Here is a 22,377-nt window from a genome sequence, read left to right on the forward strand (position 1 = left end):
TGCTTAAGTTGCAGGGACTATAACCACTGCAGTTGATCCCAATCCGGGTCATGTCATCATGTGATACTGTGATTAAGCTGTCGTTTAGCCCCGCCTTGGGGATGGAAGCTTCGTGGAAACTACCTATACTAAGATGAAGGTTAAGGTCACGGTAACCTGACCGGACGGTACTTGTACCCTAGGCCTATAAAAAGCCCATGCCCACCCGGCCTCGGTGCCTCATCCTAGCCTCCCTTTCGCCTACCACGAAATTCACTGGGTTTCGACTTCGTCTCCTCATCGTCGAAACGGCCTTTCACTCCAATTGGTTATTTTTCTGAGGTATCCAGCTTTATTTCTCGAATCTCCTCCTCTCTTCGATTTTAGCCACTCTTTAACTGTACATGGTTGATTGAATTCGTTCTATGTACAGCTTTATTTCTCGAATCTCCTCCTCTCTTCGATTTTAGCCACTTTACATGGTTGATTGAATTCGTTCTATGTACAGTTAAACCAATCTATTTTCAGTTGGTAACGTCCTCTCTTCGTAACGGTTGGTTCATACTATACCAATCTGTTTTTAAGTTTACCCTCGCTTCCTACGGGCACAGCCCAAGGCGATCAGGCGATCGGGTCAGCACGGCACGGTCAATACTTCGGGCCGTGCCGTGCCGGTCCACGGGCTGCACCTCAGCGTCCAGGCACGACCCACCGGAAGCCGGGCCGTGCCGTGCCGGTCCACCAAAGGCACGAGCGGTCCATCATTCCTTTTTTAAAAATAAATCTATTTCTCCTCCCTCTTCTTTGGGCCGTGGCATATATATATATATATATATATATATATATATATATATATATATATATATATATATATATATATATATATATATATATATATATATATATATATATATATATATATATATATATATATATATATATATATATATATATATATATATATATATATATATAGCTAAATTAAGTCTATTTTACGTCTCTACTCTTTGGGCCGTGTCATATAGTAAGTCTATTTTGCCTCCAATTCTTTATGATATGTCTTACATATGGTGAGAATAAGTCCGTTTCGCAACCCTACACTTCGGGCCGGGCCGTGCGGGCCCAGCGTGCCAAGGTAGCAGCCCAAGTACGACACGGCTGTTGGGCTGGGCTGGCACGGGCACGACCAGAGTCAGGCCATGCTGGGGCCAAAATTACCGGGCCTTGGACGCATGGCCATATATGGCCAGTTTAATCGGTTTAGTTCAACCTGCAAAAGCCGCCTTTTAAATTAAGTCAAATCTGTTTTCATCACTTCTCGTATTTTTCTTTATCTACCTCTTTTTTTGTTTGGATAATAAGATCATCTGGGTTTGCAGAAGATTTCTTTTCTCAAATCTCTGTTGCCGGAAAGGTAGTGCGTATGAACTTCCGCATACAATTTGGTTACTTCCGAATTCGCAATTAATTTGTGGAGCAGGAAGACATAAATTTGGAATACTCAGATCTTCAGACTTGGTTATGCTCGTAGGCTACCCAAGTCTTTTAACGCTAATTATTCCTTTACAAAAGCTGTTCAATCCTTTCTAAAGATGAAGGTGTTCTCTGAGAAGCGCAGGGGGAAAAGTATATCTCTTCCCTTTGGAATAAAGGGATTAGGAAAATTTATGTGTGGTTTAGAAATTAATAGCCTCTTTTACATGTGAAATCCTGCCATTAATCCTTTTATCATTTGCAAATCGAAACTGCTAAATGACTGATGAGTGAAAACTGTCAAATTTTTAGGCCGTCGATTCCGCTTTAAGATTTGTGCTGAGATATTTTGCTACCGGATCTAAACCCTCTTTTCACAAGCTAGCCACATCATCATATGTTTATGGTAAATTTGTTCATGTTACATCTAAATTTCATTCCAATTATATGCTAGTTACATTGTAGTTACACTATAATTACATTGTAATTATATTATAAGTACAGTGTAACTACACTATAACTACATTGTTATCTCTATATAAATATAAATTAGATATAAAGTTGCATATATTATTTTAATACATATATGTACCAGTTATTATTATTATAGTATAGTTCTAGTGAAATTATATACTATAGTTAGATTTGAAAGTTTTCCAAAAAAACACTCGACAGTTTTTTAGCTAGTCGCTTTGCAAATTCGTTATTTTCTCTTTTTGATTTTGTCATTGGTATGTTCTACAACTTGTGTCATTTTAAAGATTGAGTTTTTGACTTCTCGTCAATTCGTCGACTGCTTATCAGTTGTATTCCGTGCCTTTTTACAAATTTGGAGCTCTCTCTCTTTACCTTACCGGAGGCATCTTCTATGTTTAAGCAAACATGGGGAAAAAATGAATTATTAGTATTCTTTTTCAGGAACAAGGTTTCGGAACAAGGTTTTAGCCATGAGGATCCATTGCAGTCTCTGCCAAACTGGCTTCCCGACGGGGATGAAAAGAAATAAGAGTTCGAGTAGGCCGTAGTGGTTATCTTATTATCCGTTGATTGGCTTATCGCAGACAATTTTTTAATTTTAAATATTACTTTTGAGTTAATTTTTGAGAATTTGTATTGCTGTTTGTATTTCAATCTTGTCTTTTAGACTACCGAGGATATCCTCAATGTATATGTAACAATAAGCAATAGTGGTAGGGCCTAGTGCAGGAAGCACTAACTATGGTAAACTTCACAATGGTAAAAGATTATTAGATGTGGGTCCCATGTCAAACATAACAATGGGTGTGAGTGGTGGTAAAAGGAGTATTAGATGTGGGTCTCATATTAAACATAGCAATGGTGTGAATGGTTATAGTGTACTATAAATCAGTAGCAGGTACTATCGTGTAGGGGTGAACAAAAAACTCGAAACTCGTGGCCCGGATCGGCTTGTAGCAAGCTCGAATCGGATCAATTTGAACTCGTAATCTTAATGAGTCGAGTCGAGCTAGCCTTTTAGCTCGTTAATATAAAATATCACCATATCTATATGAACTTAGTGTTTCTTGACTAGTGCGTAGTTTTTTTAGTTACATCAAAACTATTCATATTTAGTGAGTATTATTTTAGTTAATGTTTATTATTTATGTTAATACATAAGAAAATGTTAAATAAAATTATTAATATGATATTAATGAGATATAGCTCGTTAACGAACCTAAAGAGCTTAACGAGCTAGCTCGCGAGCCGAGCCGAGCTAGCATTTTAGCTCATTAACATTAACGAGCCGAGCCGAGCTGTCTCGTTAAGACAACGAGCTCAAACGAGCTGAGCCTTAACGAGCCGAGCTGGCTCGTTATCCATCCCTACTATCGTGGGTTCCACCTATATTAAACAAATAAAGAGATGCTCTCAGTTCTCTCCAACATACAAAACAAAGAGAATCCAGAACAAAGGCCGAGTTTAGTTCCAAATTTTTTCTTCAAACTTCTCACTTTTCTATCACATCAAAACTTTTCTACACACACAAATTTCTAACTTTTCCATCACTTCGTTTCAATTTCAACTAAACTTCCAATTTTAGGGTGAACTAAACACACCCAAAGACACACTAACAGGTTTGTCCCAACACTTTATCTCTCCGCTAGAACCAGCCTCTTGGGTTGAGACCTACAAAAACAGCTGCAATGTACTATAGGTGCGACACCATCCTATTCTCTCCTTTAGTGCCTTCTCTAAGTCCCACATTGTGGATGCTCTGATAGCACATATAAAGTTTTATTCATAAATTATTTTTATTGATTTGTTCACTTTTCAATGACTTCATCATATGTGTTAAGCCCTGTACATATATAAAGCATGTCGAAAAGTATGTAAAATAATGACGCTTTTATACTAGATGGTCTCAAAGACAGGAGAACGAAATTTTAGTCATTTATGTGTGGCTCGTTTATGAACAATTACCATCCTCATTTCTCTAAAATTAACTAAATTTTCTTGTCTAAATCTTGATAATAGAAAAAAAAAAGTACTCCATCCGTCACAAAATATAATAACTTTTAGCCCCTAAGGTTTGTCCCAAAATATAACAACTTATTCACCAATATTCTCTTATCGACCAATCACAACCTTCTAAGATTTAATTTTCTCACATATCTACACTTCTTAACCAATCACAACATTCTCCCGTTTAATACTACCTATTTTCTTAATACATCCTTATATTCTGCGACTGAGGGAATACAAAGAAGCGTTAGCTTTGACATGTTTCCTCCGAATCTGGTGAAGGTGCACTTTGTTTGGTTGCAGCTTAAAAGCTGAAGAAATGTGTGGTTAAATAAATAAAAAAAATATATATTTTTTATTTTAGAGCTACTCTGAGTGGTCCTAAATGGCGATAAAGCTTTAACTGAGAAACGAAAGTGACAAAAGACCGTTCAAATTAATTCTAAATTTAAGTTTTAAACTAGCTTCAACCCAAAGATTTCAATCGATAATTAAAACAAATATCACGATTAGAGATGGCAATTTCCCTGTTGGGGGCAGGGCCCTGACAGGTTCCCCACTCCTACGGGGCAAGGGGGGGCTAAATCTTCACCTGCGGGTCTTACGCGACGGGGCCCCGACTTCATGCGGGGACTGGGCGGGGCGGCATCTTCGCCCCAGATGACCCACGGGGCCCCAAAGTGCTGAGCAGCCCATTGGCTATCACATATAAAAGCCCATTAAAAGCAGCCCAACCACTACCAGCCTTCAAAGGCCTATCATCACGTACTCCGCTTGCAGCCATCAAAAGCTCATAATGAATTGTGGACTTTTTTTTAAAGATAAATCCTAGCCTTTGATCAATGAGTTACAGCTAATTATTACACCAATTCATACAAATAAAAACGCATGACAAAAAAGTTATAAAAACCAGGCCTAAAAGGACAGGAACACACGCCAAGTACTAAAAACCAATACAAGAAAAGATCACAAAATTATTGAATTCTATTTGTGAATCTCCATCCGAAGTTGGCAAAAAGCTGTATAACCGTTGACTCAAGATTACGACATGCAGCTTTTATTAACTTGATATCTTCTTCACACTTTCCTTCTCCATAACTATGGCCTTGTTTAGTTCCAAAGTTTTTTTCTAAACTTCCAACTTTTTCCATCAACCTGTCTTACACACATAAACTTTCAATCACATCGTTTCAATTTTCAACCAAACTTCCAACTTCGGTGTGAACTAAACACAGCCTATGTTGATACCCAAAATTTGAAGTTTTGAAACTCACGCTCGAGTTTGACTAATTATTGGTCAACATTTAAAAGGTTGACCATTTGTTCTAAAAACGGAGACAGACGATGATGAAGCTTGAACCGAACAGTGCAGCATATTTTAGTTCTAGCTTAAGATTCCGTTCTTTATATTAATTAACCGTGACATCCCAATTGAGGTTCATAAAGATATTCAGATTACCATTAAAAAAATCTTTCTAATTGCAGGGCCGGCGCGGATGATGAATCACCAGCTGGGTTTCGTCGTCACGCTTCTTTCGGTCAGCGCGACTGTCCTCCCGGTTGGCGTCGGTGTGGCCCACGCCCAAGTCAGCTATGTCCCACTCGTCGGGCTCGTCGGTGTCCTCGCCGGCGCAAGCCTCATCATCGCCGGCGTCAAATCCAACGCGACGGCGGCCGCCGGCAATCCGTCAGTATTCAGCCTCCCGGCCGCCGGTGCAATAGCTTCCTCCTACCTGCGCCGCCGCCGTGACCTCTCCGTGGTAGGCCTCCTCACCGCGGCGTCTGCAGTTACGGCGCACGTCCCCGGCGTCGGCGGCGGCGGGCCGGCCGTCGCCTTCGTCCTCTTCTTGATGCTCCTGCTCGGCGTCGCCATGGTCATGCTTAGGAATCCATGGCGGCCTCCACTGACACAGACGTGAGCTATCATTGAAATTAAGTTATTGGGATAATGTTGAGGTGGTCAGAAAGTTGCTAGTACATAGTTTTACTTTATTCACCATCAGCTGATGTTCTTTGCTACTATGTCGTATGAGTAATTCGGTCATCGGATGATCAACTGAAATTCTAAGTAACATTTTCCGCTTTTACCCATTTTTGGATCTGTTATCCCAGATTTTTACCTCTTTTTTTTTCTTTTTTCCTTTTTTTTGTAGAAGTGAAAAAACAGTCGTTGGCAATACACCTTGACAGATTGGCAATGTTTACTTCCTGACAGAATTAACATTCTTGTCATTACCCTATCTTATCAGCCATTATTTGATCCTTCGCACACTAGTGAAAAATTCAAGTCAAAAAATGGAAAGTGATGACCAAACAGGATGGAGTACAAAATTGTACTACTTTATTAGCTTCATAAGTCAACCAATCGTTGGTTCCGAGCTGCTTATAAGCCAATTCAAATTTGACTGCTGCTTACTCCACCCTAATTTTATAGGAGTATATAGGAGTACCATATTAAATTCATTGTCGCCGTCTCGTTGGCATGGAAATTTCGTAAGAAATTCGTCCACTCACTAGCTACCATGTCTGGTGTCGCTGTCCACCCTGTCAGGTGGCCGCCGTCGCCGTCGCTGGCCACTGACAACGAAGCCGAGTGGCCGCCGTCGGTCGCCGCCGGTGCGAACGACGTTTTTATGATCTTGCCTCGACCGCCCCTGATCGATCAGAGCTTCAACTAATAAACTTAATTTCTTTCTATCTCAAAATATAAGATCAAAATATAATATGTTTGGGTTTGATGTCTAAGAATTTTATCTAACCAAAACTTCTTATATTTTAGCACATATGGAGTATAATTTATTGTTTTAAAATAAAGACTCACGATTTCATGTATAGATGAAAAGTCTACGGCAAATAATTCAGTATATATGGAGTAGAACATATACTTCCTTCGTTTCATTTTAAGCGCAACCATAAATTTATGTGTCCAACTTTGATTGTCCATCTTATTTAAATTTTTTTATGATTAATATTTTTATTGTTATTAGATGATAAAACATCCATAGTATTTCATGCATGACTTATGTTTTTTAAATTTTATTAAAAAATTTTAAATAAGACAGATGATTAAAGTTGAATATAAAAACTCAAAGATTGCGCTTAAAATGAGACGGAGGGAGTGATAAACACACATATTATATTCACTAGCATATCTCATGCATAGTTACAGCCCAACTAGACAAGACAACAACGAGGATCATATTACCGGCTTATAGACAAGACAGACAATACTTTTCATTTTCTTTATTTTTCTCTCTTTCTCATAAGCTTATAATTAACTTATAGCCTACTATTAAACTTACTATCAGATAGAAAATAAGAAAAATATATATATATTATATCAAAAAACAAGCTCTTGTGTACTCTTTCCGTGCTAAATAAATTTAACTTAAGAGGGGATGTGACCCTTTGTATTCATAGTACTCCCTCCGTCCCATAATACAAGGGATTTTGAGTTTTTGCTTGTAGTGTTTGACCACTCGTCTTATTCAAAAAATTTATGCAAATATAAAAAACGAAAAGTTGTGCGTAAAGTACTTTGGATTGGATAATAAAGTAAGTCACAAAAAAGTAAATAATAATTCTAAAATTTTTTTGAATTAACTCAAAATCCCTTATATTATGGGACGGAGGGAGTAGTTTAGTAGGGGTCACAGGTTGAGTTGTTTTTTTTTTTTTTACGGGGGAGTAGTTGTGTCCATCAGCAACAGTGGTTTGTGACAAGAGAAAGAGAGGAAACAAACAGAGCGAAGAAAAAGAAGCAGAGCACCGGTTGCGTGGCGCTGAACATGACTCCGGTCGCTGCCGACGACGCGGCGATGGTACCCAACACGGCCAAATTCCGACGAGCGAACGCAGCCGCCATGGCGAGCACTACGGTGCAGCTCCGGCTCACGTCGTCTCTGCTGGAGAGGTAGACGCCGGCGGTGATCAGGTTAACTCCGGCAACAGCAAGTGCCCAAAGAAAGAAGAGTTGGAGGTCGCCAGCGTCGCCGGCGTTCACCGCCACGGCGAGGGAAACCATGGTGACGAAGAGGCCGACGGTGGTCGCCCAGTGACCCCAGCCGCCGGAGTCAGCCGCACGCGCGTCGCCGCCGCCGCCGGCAGCGCCTCCGCCGCGGAGGCGGAGGGCGAGGTGCAGGTTGGCCTCCTTCTTGATGCCGTACTCGGCGAGGGTGCGGCCGTCCTCGAGGTGCCGGCCGGCGAACATGAGCCGCTGCTGCGCCGCCGGGATGCCCCCCTTAGCCTGGATCTTGGCCTTCACCTTCCCGACGGTGTCCCACGGGTTCACCTCGACGGCGAGCGGTCCGGCCGTCACCGTCCTGACGAAGATCTGCATCCCGGCGCCGTCGCCGGCGCCGCGGCGGCGGAGGTGGGGGACGACGTGGTCGGTGAAGAGCTGAGCGAGCGTGTTACCCCGGACGACGACATCCCCGGCCCCAAACCCAAGCGGCTTGCCCTTGCTGGCGCCGACGAAGCCGAAGCCGAGGCGGCGCTGCTTAGCCGGAGCTGCGCCGCCGCCGACGGCGCGAGGTGCGACGGCTCCACCTCATACGTGATAGTGCTCATCTTGAACAGATAATACTAGCTACTAATCAAGTAATTAGCTAGAGCTTAATTAGATATAAGAAGATGCTACCAATTACTAACAAAGAGAGATTAGCACATGATGTAGAGTAGTTAACAAGGGGACACCTCGAAATGGTATTGGATAATATCCCAATTTTTATAGACAGTGAAGCTGGTGGATCGGATGTGGATTTTCATCCCTCAAGCGGATATCCTCTCCTTAGTTGCATGTTATCTAAATAGGTATTAAAAAACTTTTAAAAAAATTGACAACATAGATTAATACGAAATATACCACTCCACAAACATGCAAGACTAAATTCAACTTCTATAAATTACAAAAAAAAAACTGAAAATAGTTATCGCACATTCGCAACTATATTTGTTATTTTTGTTACAACTTGTAGAAGTTGAATTTAAACTTGCATGTTTGTGCAGTGATATATTTCACATTAATCTATGTTGTCAATTTTTTTTATATTTTTTGATGACTATTTAGGTGACATGCTCGAAACAAGAGGATATCTCCTCGAGGGATGATTTCACTTTCCGCTGGTGGATCCCAATTTGACGTGACGTGCATACGAAACTTGATCTATAAGCTACTACAGCTAATCGTGACATCATCTCCCGTACGTAGGAACGAACCTTCCTGCTCAATGCACCATGGTAGGACCAAACGATGAGCTTGACTTGACTGCTTGAGCCTATAGTTGGCCATAAGGCCCGAGGCCCGAAGGCCCGGCCCACGGCACGCCTTTTTGGCCCGGCCCAAGCACGGCACGGCCCGACTTGGGTCGGGCCCGTGCTGGCCCGGCCCGACCATCGGGCCGTGCCTGGGCCTCCCCACCGGCACGCTGGGCTGGCCCGGCACGGTCGGGCCGGCCCGGCACGATGGGCCGGCAGGCCAGGCCCGGCACATAAAGTATAGGGACTAAAAATAGACATATAAATGTAACTGTCTAAAGAATAGGGACCTTAAATAGACTTATTTTAGCTATTTATATACCCCAGCCCAAAGAAGAGGGAGGTAAAATAGACTTTTTGTAGCTGTACATATGTCACAGCCCAATAGGAGGGAGGAAATTTAGACTTATTCTGAGGAAAAGCACGACGGCCCATCGTGCCTTCGGGCCGGCCCGGCACGGCCCGAGGCGTGTTGGGCCGTGCCTGGGCCGTGAGTGCGGCACGTGGGCTGGCACGGCACGGCCCGGTGCGTCGGTCGGGCCGTGCCGGCCCGACAAGCCTCGGCCCAGGCACGGCCGGGCCTGGGCCGTGCCGTGCCGGGCGGCCCACATGGCCAACTATACTTGAGCCCGTGTTTAGATCCAAAGTTTTTCTTTAAACTTTTAAATTTTTCATCACATCAAAATTTTTTTACACATATAAACTTCTAGCTTTTCCGTCACATCGTTTCAATTTCAACCAAACTTTCAATTTTAACGTGAACTGAACACAACCTCAAGTCGAAGCATTCTATCCAAAGACATTAATTAACTGGGTACGTAAAACAAAAAACCATTAATACATTGTAAATTAAACTTAAATTATTATGAAACAGTACAGTTTAGAGTTTAGTAGTTTGAAAAAAGTACTAACGAAAAACGAGATCATCCAAATAATTATAAAAAGTTAACAATATAAATGAATATATGTGATATACCATCTTACCAACATGCAATGTGAAATTTAACTTTACGTGTTTCAATAAAATAAATAGATTAAACTTTAGCTAGTTAACGTATATCCATTCATAGTCAAGAAAAGGTTGTTTAGCACTGCTGGGCCGTGTGTTCTTAGGGCCTGTTTAGTTGCCCACAAATTTTTCTAAAAACATCACATCGAATCTTTGGACATATATATGGCATATTAAACATAGATGAAAAGAAAAACTAATTGCACAGTTTGCATGTAAATCGCGAGATGAATCTTTTGAGCCTAATTAGGTCATGATTAGCTATAAGTGCTACAGTAATCCACATATGCTAATGACAGACTAATTAGGCGCAAAAGATTCTTACGGTTTCCGAGCGAGTTATGAAATTAGTTTTTTTTCATTCGTGTCCGAAAACCCTTTCGACATCTAGTCGAACGTCCGATGTGACATTAAAACATTTTCATTTCACCAACTAAACATGCCCTAGTCGAGCGATAGTCGGCAAGCATGGAGATCAACGGCGGGACCCACCACACGTTACTCGCCGACCTCCCTCCTGTTGCTGTGAGTGGGCCGGCCCCATAGAGACATCGACGTGGAGTACGTGTTTTTCCCCTCAAAGCCGCCAAAATATCCGGCGTCATCCGTGACGGGATGGATGTGTGCCCACAGGTGACAGGTCGTCGTCTACCTCATCATCTCCCTCCCGATGCGCGACATGTCGGAAATCCGCCTCACATCCATGTGTACACCAGACTCACCAAGGCGGCGAGGTCTTAGGGTTTCATCGTTTGATATACTCCAAAAATCTATTAACTTATTAAAGTAATAATAAAAAAAGAGCATCCACGTTCGCTCTCACGGTTTAGAAATTCTCACCTTATTAGAGGAAATTAAACGAAAAGTAGAGTCTGTCGACGGTGAATACCCGTACACCGAATAAATAGGGTATTATGGTACGTTGGTACGAGGATCTACACGATATGACATCAAAACAAACAGAGAGACAGATTATACTGGTTCAGATTTCTCGTAAGGTAATATCCCTTGATCCAGTTTATAGGAGATTCATATGGAGAATCATAGAGTATACAGAGAACAGATGAATCCGACGTTACCAACGAGATCTTTGTCGAGATGATTCGATAAGGATAGCTTCACGTTCTCCGGCTTTGTAAACTTTGGTGGGTGCGTTGGCGCTATGATTTGATGATTGATGATCTAAACCCCTATGCCTATTTTACTGTGAATTGCCTTTGTCTCCGAGTAGAACTCGGAGACAATGAACCCTGCACAATATAGAATAAACTCAATCCTCCCCGAGTAGAACTCTGTTAATCACCCGCCCGTGAGGATATTTTCCATAATATCTTATAGATTTTCTTATCACATACGGAAATGTACCGTATACACGAAGGTATACCGTACCTGTATTTTCCATAAGACGTGGGATAGGAGGTATGTCTTATCCGTAACCATGACAGATCAATATGGAAATACAATTTAAAAATAATGAAAATTCGGAATTAAAAACAGGGAATATAGGAAGAGGTGACTAGAGGCCATACAAGTATACAATTTAGAACTAATTGAAATTCGAATTAAAAATAAGAAAACTAAAACTAGAAGTTAGAGTCCTTATAGAAATACAATTTAAAAATAACTAAAATTGGAATTAGAAAACAAGGAATATTGAAAGAAGATTCTATAGCACATATATAATATAATTTAGAAAAAAAACATAAATTTGGAATTAAAAAATAGGAATATTGAAAGAAAACTCTAGAGTCCATATAGGAATTTAGAACCATTTGAAATTTGAAATTAAAAAAAGAGAGAGTAAAGTTTAGAGTTCATGCAGAAATACAATTTAGAAATAACTAAAATTCAAAATTAAAAATAAGCACTATTGGGAGAAGAGTCTAGAGTCCATATAAGAATATACTCCCTCCGTCCCAAAATATAACAACTTTTAGCCCTCAGGATTTGTCCCAAAATATAACAACTTATCCACCAACATTATCTTCCCAACCAATCACAATACTCCACCATTCACTTTTCCCATCTACCTCCAATACTCATCCAATCACAATCCTCCAGCACCACTTCTACCTACTTTCTTAATAACCGTGTCCAACATTAAAACTTCTTATATTCTAAGACAGAGGGAGTAATTTATTTCAAAAGTAAAAAATAAAAATATTGAAAGAAGAATATAAGTTCATATAGGAATTTAGAACTAACTGAAAGCCAAAATTAAGAAAAATTAAAAAAATTAAAAGTAGAATTAAGCGGTAGCGCTATTCCAAGCTCTAAAGCACGGAATATTAGTTCGAGCACCGCACAGCGCCCTCTCCTCCCGGTTTTCCCTTTTTTACCACCCCACCTTTCCTCCGCATCCCACCTTTTCTCGGTTTGTTCTTTTTTGGTTTTTTACTACTCCACCTTTCGTGTTTCTTTTTTCTCTTTTCCATCTCATCCATGCTTCATCAATAGGCCCAGTAAAATATTAACTATCCAGATTTTTTCTGTTTTTTTGTTTCTTCTCTGTTGTTTTTCTGTTTTCACGTTTTAGTAAAATATTTACCGTCTAGTTTTTCTTTCCGAGTTTTCCCTTTGTCTAGTATCTCCGCACGTTTCAAAAGTAAGAATTTACTCCGTGGAGTTTTTCATTTACTCACAGCCTTCTACATCTGTTCATTCAAAAGTAACATATTTACTCGCATGAATGCCTCCACATCGTATGACGCCATACCTAGATGGTCGTAAAAGAATTACTACCAGCTTACAACGATAGTAATTCTTTTACCAATATTTATAAATATTGTTTAGATTTCATGGTCTGTGAGTAAAACAATTACTACCTTCCTCTCGATATAGCCCATGATCTCGTAGCCATAGTGTAGTAATATGTTTACTGATGTGTTCAATACACAGTATAAGAGTAAAAATTGAGATTTTGTGGTCTGCGAGTAAAACAATTACCACCTTCCTGTCGATATAGTCATGATCTCGTAGCCACTGTGTAGTAATATGTTATTGTTTACTGATGTGTTCAATATACGGTAAAAGAGTAAAAACTGATACTAAAAGTATTGTTGATCTGTATCATAAAATAGTCGTATGAATGAAAAAATTACAGACTCAATCACACATAAGCGATAAAATTACTCACAGGTGAATCAAACTAGAAAAGAAAAAAAAATGATTCAGCCAAAAATCCATCTAGTGGCTTTGCTGGATCTTGCTATAAGGATGAAGAGCATGATATGTGTCTTGTGACTGGTAGTGGAGAGGGCAACCGGGTGGCGAGCAATAGTCGATGGTGGAATCATGGAAGGATATAGCGGTGTGGTATAGAGATGAGCTCAACGTTGTGCAGGAGCAGCCATCCATCATCTAGCAAGCACGAAAAAATGCAAAAATATTCTCGTTCATGTCAATAGAGATGACGAGCAAAAGAAAAATAGCAAACAACCTCCATCACCGGCTGACTCCACCCTATCCTCTGTGGCCAGCGACATGCAGCACGATGTGCAAATCAAGGACTTGTGCAGCCCATCAGTTGAGATCAGGTAATATTGGAGATTGCACGTTAATTTGATTTGAAAAAAAATAGGGCTTCATGCGTGAAGTTGAAGGAGAGTATGCAGATGCAAATCAGAGTGTCATTTCCTTACTTGCTTGTTCTATCAATGTCACCGACGTGGAGCAGCCGCTGGTTGTTGCTATTGGCTAGGTGAACACCTCCTTGCTTGTTAAGGTGTTGCCTAGCGTCCGACAGCGAGGCCCGAAGCAGTTCCTTCGCCTCAACCGCCGCCGGCTACCGCTCGCCGGCCACTGCCATTAACCACCACGGTGTCGTTGTCCTCCTCCATGGTGTGTCACCGATCTATGGGCTGGGATGGTGGATCGATTCAGATCTGAAAAAAAAGGAAAAAATGAAGTGGGGGCGAGGGTGGTTGGTTGGGTATGGGAAAAATAGAATATATAGCGGAAGCAGAGAAGTTGTTTTTATCGAAGTACATCATTACTCCGATAATGGTGGGAGCACGATGCGGGACGTGGGTTGGGATCGGAAGCAGGGGAGTTATTTTTATTATCGTAGTAAATCGTTTACTCGAATAAAGGTGGGTAGTTGAGGCGCGATAGGAGAAAATCGTTTACTCCGACGACGGTAGGAGTGGGATGATGAGACATGGGGTGGGGTGGGCCTCCTAATAGTAGTTCTAAGAATTAAGAGTCCATATAGAAATACAATTTATAAATAACTAAAATTCAAATTTTAAAAAATAAGCAAGATGGAGAGAAAAACTCGAAATTAAAAATAAGAAATATTGGGAGAATAGTCTAGAGTCCATATAAGAACATAATTTATTTCGGAATTAAATTATTAGAATATTGGAAGAAGAATATAGGGTTCATATAGAAATTTAGAACTAACTGAGAAAAAGAATTAAAAAAATCGAAAAAATAAAAGTAGAATTAAGAGTCCATATAGAAATACAACTTATAAATAACTAAAATTCAAAATTTAAAATATAAGCAAGATGGAGAAAAGAGTCTAGAGTCCATATAGGAATACAATTTAGAAATTAGTAAAATTTGAAACAGAGAATAATTAGTAACTATCAATATAATACAAAATTCAAAATTTTGTTGCTATTTTAAATATATTTTAATAATAAAATATGAAAATATTTAAGCTATTATATGAGAAAAATTATAACGATACTAACCGTATAATCTACGAGGGTCACCATACTAGTTGAATCTAGAATAGAATAGGATGTGACACATCCTACTATATATAGATTCATAATTTTGTTTTATAAGTCAAAACCAAAATTTGAATTTTAAAATTTGATTTTAAAATTGATTTTGATGATCTTTTAACATAGTTTTTTTCCGGTGGTACCCACTAACATATCGGTCCCACTACCACTATTTTTTTATCTTCTTGTTTGACTAATATATGGGTCCCGCTATACTGTTTTAACTTTTTAGTTTTCAATTTTGTTCCTTTTATTTATTTTCAGATCAAACTGACACGTAAGCACCACGTCAATGCCACGTGAGACGAACACCTAATCAAAGGATCCATATAGATACCATATCAGCCAAAACCGAGGACAATACTACTAAAGGATCTCGTTTGCACTGTTTTTTAAGTTGGAGATACATTGTATCCAGTTTTGCAATTCAGGAATAAATTTATATTCGGTGATAAACTGTGGGACCTAAAGTGTACTTAATCCACCAATAATTGGGCTCTATATGAACTTGGTTTACTGGACTGTTATGCTTTAATGAGCTGTTGGGCATACATTTTCTTTTGAACTTTCTTGGGCTATACATGAGGGGATATATCAATTACTTCCATGCGTTTTCCGTCTATCCCCAAATCCCATTGCAGCTTTTGCGTATTCTAACCGGTTTTGCTACACATATACCGACAGTTGGACACATGTACCTTCGCAGCGTCGCCTCTCCTCCCACATTACGGCGAAGCTGAGCAAACAGCCATTACAGCCATCCTCCACCTCCTCTTCTCCGTCATCGGCCGTGAAGATGACAACGGTGTCTCAACCGCCGACGAGCCGTGGTCATCCCTACTTCTCTTGCGTTCCATTATCTCCTCTCCATGCCCATTCCATTCCATCTAATCTTGTGCCAATACACATATCCATTCACCGGGAACGCGACCGCGCCATCGGAGCTCCACGGCGCGCACCGAGCGCAGCCGCCGGCGTCGTCCTCGCGTTCCGGCCACCACGGTGCAGATCCGGCCGAGCTGTCTCGCCAACACCATCACCATGATACCCTATTCAATTCTCCCCAAGAAGAGAATAGATCGGTGCACTAAGGAGAGTGAGGTCGGCCTTCGTCTTCCTCGACTCCAACCGAGGGACCTCGCCGTCGATTACTCTCCCTCCGGTGAGTTGCAAAACGATTCGTCGCAACCTTAGTCTCCCAAGGACCACACTGACACACTGGACATGTTGTATTTCCAGCTCGTTGTCGGTAGCACGCCGTCGACATCCACCCGGAGTCCACGATGCCGCCGGGACGTTCCAACAGCAGCAGTAGCCGTCCAGACCTTTCCGGACCTCGCGCCAACCTTGGTGAGCATCCAAGAACCCCTATAACACACATTCATGCATTGTACGGAGTACTTCCCTAAATCGAATCGGAGCTCAACATTCACAAGCATGCCGAGCCTCACCACCACTTGAGCCACCCCTACATATTTACTGGAGTCACCATCGGCCGCATTTAGACCACCTACTGGTGCGCAAGAAGCATGCACACATTTTTTTCTTTTGGCCACGCCGTTCGCCACCGGCGAGCTCGCCCAAGCCACGGCCGCGCCTCCTAGTCCATTGGGCTGTTGGAGGTTGAAGACGAGGACTTTGTCGTATAATAATAAAAAAATGTAGGGTCCATACTGTAAAACCACAGGAACTGACATGTAGGACCAGGATCTAATTGTAAATACCATAACATTTGTAGACTCTTAAAGAATATTCCTATCATCACGTGCTGGGGACCTGGTGTCCTATTTCACAAACCCCATGGGCCTTTTAGCATATTGGCATGAGACTGACCAGTGGACCCCATATATTTAAATCTGGAAAATGCATATGGAATACCTGTTGTTTAACTGAAAAATTGAGTAAATTGTAAAATCCATATAAAATTCATTTAAGCTCCTTTTGAGACGAACCAAATTTCTCTAGATTTTCAGCAAATTATTCTCTTTTTTTTGTTCATTAGAACTTGGCACTTTCTGTAACAGAAATAACACTAATATTTTATAAATTAAAAAAATCACCACTAATGCATAACAACTTCTAAAATTCATATCATCATCCTATAACCTATCATTTCGAGGGCACTAGCTAGGTGCGAATCGGTTTGCCACGCACACGATATATGGTCGACATCGACAGTAGTAATTTCAATAAACCTCAAAGAAAGGGTAAAACAAATATTCGGGGCATTGTGACATCACCAATTGTAATTTATTTATTTTTCTTTAGTGACAGTCGAACTCAACAACTGGATCCATCCTTGATGGAGAAACAGGTATGGTACCGGGCGCGCGTGTGCATGCAAACGTTAATTTTGGGACGCGTATTTTGAGAGGCTTTCGCTTTCTCAATGATCATGCAACATCAATCGTAATTAAGCATGCTTGATTAATTATCGTCACCAAGCATGCTTGCGGTTGCGGCCTGACCCTGGAGAAGAAGGATATCAAGTCAAGATGCATATCTTTAATTAATTAAAAAGGTCAGTAACTCGTGCAGGCAACGGTAGATTATACATCGATCAGGTGCAAATTAATTTAATTAATTGGATTTGAGATCAACATGTTAATCGTGCTGCATTTAACTGTGGATGCTCAAATTTTGAAGTGAAGATTATATATACAGTAACCATGCATAATCTTTACGATTTACTTGGGAGAGCTTGGCGTCATGAAGAATTACTGATAAGTTTGTTCCCAAGAATTACTTGGAAGGCTTCCGCCAGGGTGCCAAGGATCCAAGATCAGTTGGGAACTTGTTTCGATCGTCACAACATTCAAAAACCACACGTCTTTTTTCTCCCTATTTTTAAAATACACCTCTAGCGCTGTCTAGCATCAGCTTCGTCAACGCTGGCAAAAACCAAACTCGATTGCTTGTTTGATTAGAACAAGTGCCAAGACAAAAGTCATCAAGATATCAAATCATCCTTCCATTTTTCAATGTTATTATAACCAAATCTCCAAATCTTTATAACTTATAAAAGATAAGTGTGCATGGCAGTAGAGGGTTGTAATCTCATTATATTTTGCCGTTTTTCTCTACCATGGGACTTTGCAACAGATCACGATACTGGTAGTTGTGAGAACTTTTAGTTAATTTTCTCATTTTGAGACAATATTTCAGATTCTCATTTTGAGAATCTTCTCAAGGAATTGAATCATTCATAGAATTAATATTCTCAAGCTATGCAAGTATGCGATTCTTATTTGAGTTATATATATCAATGTTGGTCCACTGTCCACACATGCATATACATCCAAAGGGTAATTAATTTCAAACAACTTATTTGATACTATATATATATATACATATATGTATATATATACACATATATATGTATATATATATATACATATATGTGTATATATATACATATATGTGTATATATATATATATATATATATATATATATATATATATATATATATATATATATATATATATATATATATATATATATATATATATATATATATTGAATCTATTCTACACCCCCCATCCCATGGGTCAAACCCACCCCCCCACCCTCCGTAGGGCCCAAAACCCCCCTCCCACCTCGGTCAAAGCGTCCTCCCGCTAGTCAAACCCGCCCACCACTCCCTCCCCGCCCACCACTTTGCTGCTCTCGTCTTGCAGGAATCGTGCAGTAACAGGACGGTCATCGTACAGTAACAAGACAACATTATCGCAGTAACAACGTCAAAAATTAGCCATGATGGATCTAGTTTCGTTAAGCGTTTTTTTATGAACTTCATGGTGCAAACGGATTGGAAATACAATATATGATGTGAGAGATATTGCTCTCTAAAGATTGAGATTTACCTCTTTTTTAGTCCTCGTCTCACTGGAACAGCGTAGTAACACGATGGCCAATATGCAATAACACGTCTACTTTTCGCAGTAACAACGTTAAAAAATAGTTATGATGGTTCTAGTTTCGTTAAGCAATTCTTTTTTACGAACGCCATGATGCAAATGGGTTAGAAAAATAAGACATGACGTGTACGTTAGTACTCTAGATCTAAAAAACATTACTACTATAGGGCCACTGTTACTATGCATGTTCTCTGTTACTGCAAATTTCATCATATTATTACTGCCAAAAGTGCAATAACAACCTATAAAGTTTGCAGTAACAACCTATACATTTTTGCAGTAACATATGATGTTACTACCCTTCTGGGATAATGTTACTGCCAAATCATAGTAACAAGGTATAATTGTTAAAGGTACAGAACTGATTTGTTCACAAACCATCATATGGTGATTTGGTTATAAGTGCTCGCCATGAACCATGATCATGGGTTCAAGTCTTGAATTCACCGATTTATTTTTAATTTTTTTAAAAAAGAGAGAAGGAGAAGGGAGAGAAAAAAAAAAGAAGAAAGGGAGAGATTGAGGAGGGGGAGGATGAGAGATCGGGAGGAGGGAGGGGCGCGAACAGATGGAAGGTGGAAGAGGAGTGTAGAATAGTTATTCTAAGGGAGGGGTGTATAATAGAGCTACTATATATATATATATTATGATTGTACTCATATATAATATATACATAAGCGATTATCTATGGCCTAATTAAGCACGTACGGGCACACACACACATGTACGGCTATGCCCGAATAATGCTGGACATGATCAGAGAGATGGCCACTGTAAGTACAAGAAACAGAGAGAAAGCCACCGCCGGGCTGGTGGTTGTGCCGGCGCCGGTGATTTCAGTGATTGCTGCCGAAGCCACCATGATCCCGACGGAGCCGAGGGACGATGGAGACAGCTTGTTGCTGCGGCGGCGCAGTTGCTGATCGGTGCCTCCCTCACTGGCCGTGTCACTCGCAGCCACGTCAATACAAACCTGCACCTCATTATTCCCACAAGTGTGTAGTAAGTATAACTGTATTACTATGTAGCTAATTTATTCTTTTATTTCTTGGATATTGTTGTAGATTTCTTTATTTCCTTTAAGTTTTAATCCTGTGTAAATACTAGCACTACCAAGTTGGACGGTTAAATTCAAAAATACTCCATACGGAAAACAAAAAGAGAAATCTATCGAGAAGCGGTTAGTGGCTTCTCTAATTGAGTATTGGATATAAGAAGCTAGGCATATACACTTATTTCTTTTCAAAGGAAGAAAAAAAATCCATTTTACTCCACCGCTCTAATTCATCAGAGCATTTACTATTCTTTTCCTCTCATTTTCGACCCCAAACTACAGAAACGGTTTGGTTTACTCCCCATGCAGCAATGCTTTTCTCTTTTTTTTTCTATATAAGTCATATTTTACACTAAAATTTCAGTAGGATAATAGATGCATTTCACTAAAGTCTAGATATTTTTTGAATATATTCTTGCATTAATTATTGTTCATATATGTAGAAAGCTGAAAGCACCTAAGACCAATTTTGAACATCAAAATTTTAAACTTCAAGAAAACAATCTTTAAAAAATTTGAAAATATCTTTGAACTTTGCTAACGTTCGTCATCTGCGGATCTAAAATTTCAGCTTGGAATATAACTTCTATAAAAACTACTCAGACGAGAGAACTTGTTGAAGGAGCAAAGTGAGCCATTTTAATATTTTAGGGATAAGACGAGCCAATTTTTTTAAAAAAAAGTTTGGGAGGTTAAGATCCAATAAATTAATTTAGGAAGTAAAATGATTTTTTTTTCTAAACAACCTTGTGTTACAAGCTCCAGCTGTACCACACCCCACAGCCACAGGTGACCTTATTTTATCATGGTTGCTTGGATTGGGTATTACTCTTTTCTTCTTCGTCTCGTCGTCTTCTTGTTCTTGTTCTTGTTCTTCTTTTTTTTTTTCACTTCGCGGGGCTGGGAAGAATTTTAGTTTTGCATCGATATATATCCTGCATGCGCCACTGGTCCGCTCCACAGAGACACCAAGAAGCAAGCAAACAATTTTTTTTTGAACGGAATTTCTCTTTTTGAACGGAAGCAAGCAAACAATTAAATAGAGTAATTTTCTTAAGGACGATGTCCCCTTCTTTTATTTGTACATATCATTCATTCGAGTAGTTATATTTTTTTAAAGAATTAACATATTAAAAATTTTACTATTAGATTTTTGGAACATATAACGCGTAAGTAAAACATTTACTATTTATAGGGGCCTACTGTTTTAGTTATTATACATTCAGGGTGTGTTTTAGCGTGTATGAAACTATGTATTTGTTATTTTGTTATATACCCAACTGCCTCCGCCACTGTTTTTAAACTTATATCATGATCTACTTAATTTATTAGATTTTTTTTGTAACTGTTTAAATAACATATGCTAGTAAAACGTCCCCAAAACACAAAAAAAAAAAAAAAACGTCCTTACGTAGGTGAGGACGTCGTCGACGGGCGGGTCTGAAACCACCACAAGCGCCGCCTCCGGCGAGTTCTCGGCCAGTGCCGGCACGATCTCCGTCAGAAGCTTCTTCAAGTAGTTGCTCCGCATAAGCTCCAGCTTAGTCGTCATCTCCCCCTGATCCTACGACGTCGTCGACGATGGCCAGCCCGGACCCGGAGCTAGCCCCTGGTGGCAGCCCGGCCTTTCGTTTCTAAGATATCGATATCGATCGAATAGTGAGAGGAGGAATAGGCGTGTAGGGCTATATTATATGTGTAATAATGGAAGATAATACAGCTATATTTATAAGCGCAGGGAGACCGAAAGCTGGTCGTCCCTACGGAAAAACCGTCCTTATGATCACGAACGCCGGAAAGCGCCAAAAAAGCTGTCGGTGTCATAAGCGCAGCTTGTTTTGTTGTTGTGGCCTTGTGTTGGCTCAGTTCAGTGGAGTGTGGAAAGCACACGCATCTACACAATATGTGCTACTCCCTCAGTTTCGAAATGTTTGACGCCGTTGACTTTTTATCACATGTTTGACCGTTCGTCTTATTCAAGAACTTTTATGAGATATGTAAAATTATATGTCTACATAAAAATATATTTAACAATGAATCAAATGATAGGAAAAGAATTAATAATTACTTAAATTTTTTGAATAAGACGAACGGTCAAACATGTGCTAAAAAGTCAACGGCATCAAACATTTCGAACGGAGGGAGTATTATATTATACTTATATAATACTCTCTCCGTGTAACACCCTAGGAAAAGAAAAAGAAAAAGAAAAAAAGAGCAAAGCTAGCTAGCAGCCAGCCCAGCAGCAGCAGCAGGCCATGGGCCTTGGCCCATGCATGCACGCGTGCCGCAACGCAGCAAGCGAGCGAGCAGTAGCGGCAACTGTAGCTAGCTTAGTACCACCTCGGCTAGCTAGCTCCATCTACACTAGCTTAAATAGGAAATGTTGCCGGTGACTGTGACACCGACTCCGGAATTTTTGCCTGGACGAAAAATGCAGCGTGTTGCAGTGTTAGGTGTGGTATCGA

General features: G+C 40.1%; 2 protein-coding genes and 1 non-coding gene across 3 annotated transcripts; 1 reads left to right on the forward strand and 2 right to left on the reverse strand.

The window, feature by feature from the left end:
- The first annotated feature begins 216 nt into the window (after window positions 1–216).
- LOC9268385 (uncharacterized) lies at window positions 217–2,727 on the forward strand. Its single transcript, XR_001548429.3, has 2 exons — window positions 217–321; window positions 2,371–2,727. It is a non-coding gene; the product is annotated as an uncharacterized protein (transcript).
- Window positions 2,728–7,247: 4,520 nt separating this feature from the next.
- On the reverse strand, window positions 7,248–8,691 carry LOC4344831 (uncharacterized). The gene has a single exon (XM_026027585.2). It carries the CDS (start codon window positions 8,273–8,275, stop codon window positions 7,637–7,639), a length of 639 nt encoding a protein of 212 aa, XP_025883370.2. The 5' UTR covers window positions 8,276–8,691; the 3' UTR covers window positions 7,248–7,636.
- Window positions 8,692–19,478: 10,787 nt separating this feature from the next.
- LOC107276975 (uncharacterized) lies at window positions 19,479–21,817 on the reverse strand. Its single transcript, XM_015795321.3, has 2 exons — window positions 21,321–21,817; window positions 19,479–19,828 (listed from the first exon to the last, which is right to left on the reverse strand). The coding sequence occupies exons 1-2, from the start codon at window positions 21,459–21,461 to the stop codon at window positions 19,586–19,588; spliced, it is 384 nt and encodes a 127-aa protein (XP_015650807.1). The 5' UTR covers window positions 21,462–21,817; the 3' UTR covers window positions 19,479–19,585.
- Between the last annotated feature and the right edge of the window lie 560 nt (window positions 21,818–22,377).

Source organism: Oryza sativa, chromosome 8, assembly GCF_034140825.1.
Source record: "Oryza sativa Japonica Group chromosome 8, ASM3414082v1".
NCBI classification, from domain to species: Eukaryota; Viridiplantae; Streptophyta; class Magnoliopsida; order Poales; family Poaceae; genus Oryza; species Oryza sativa.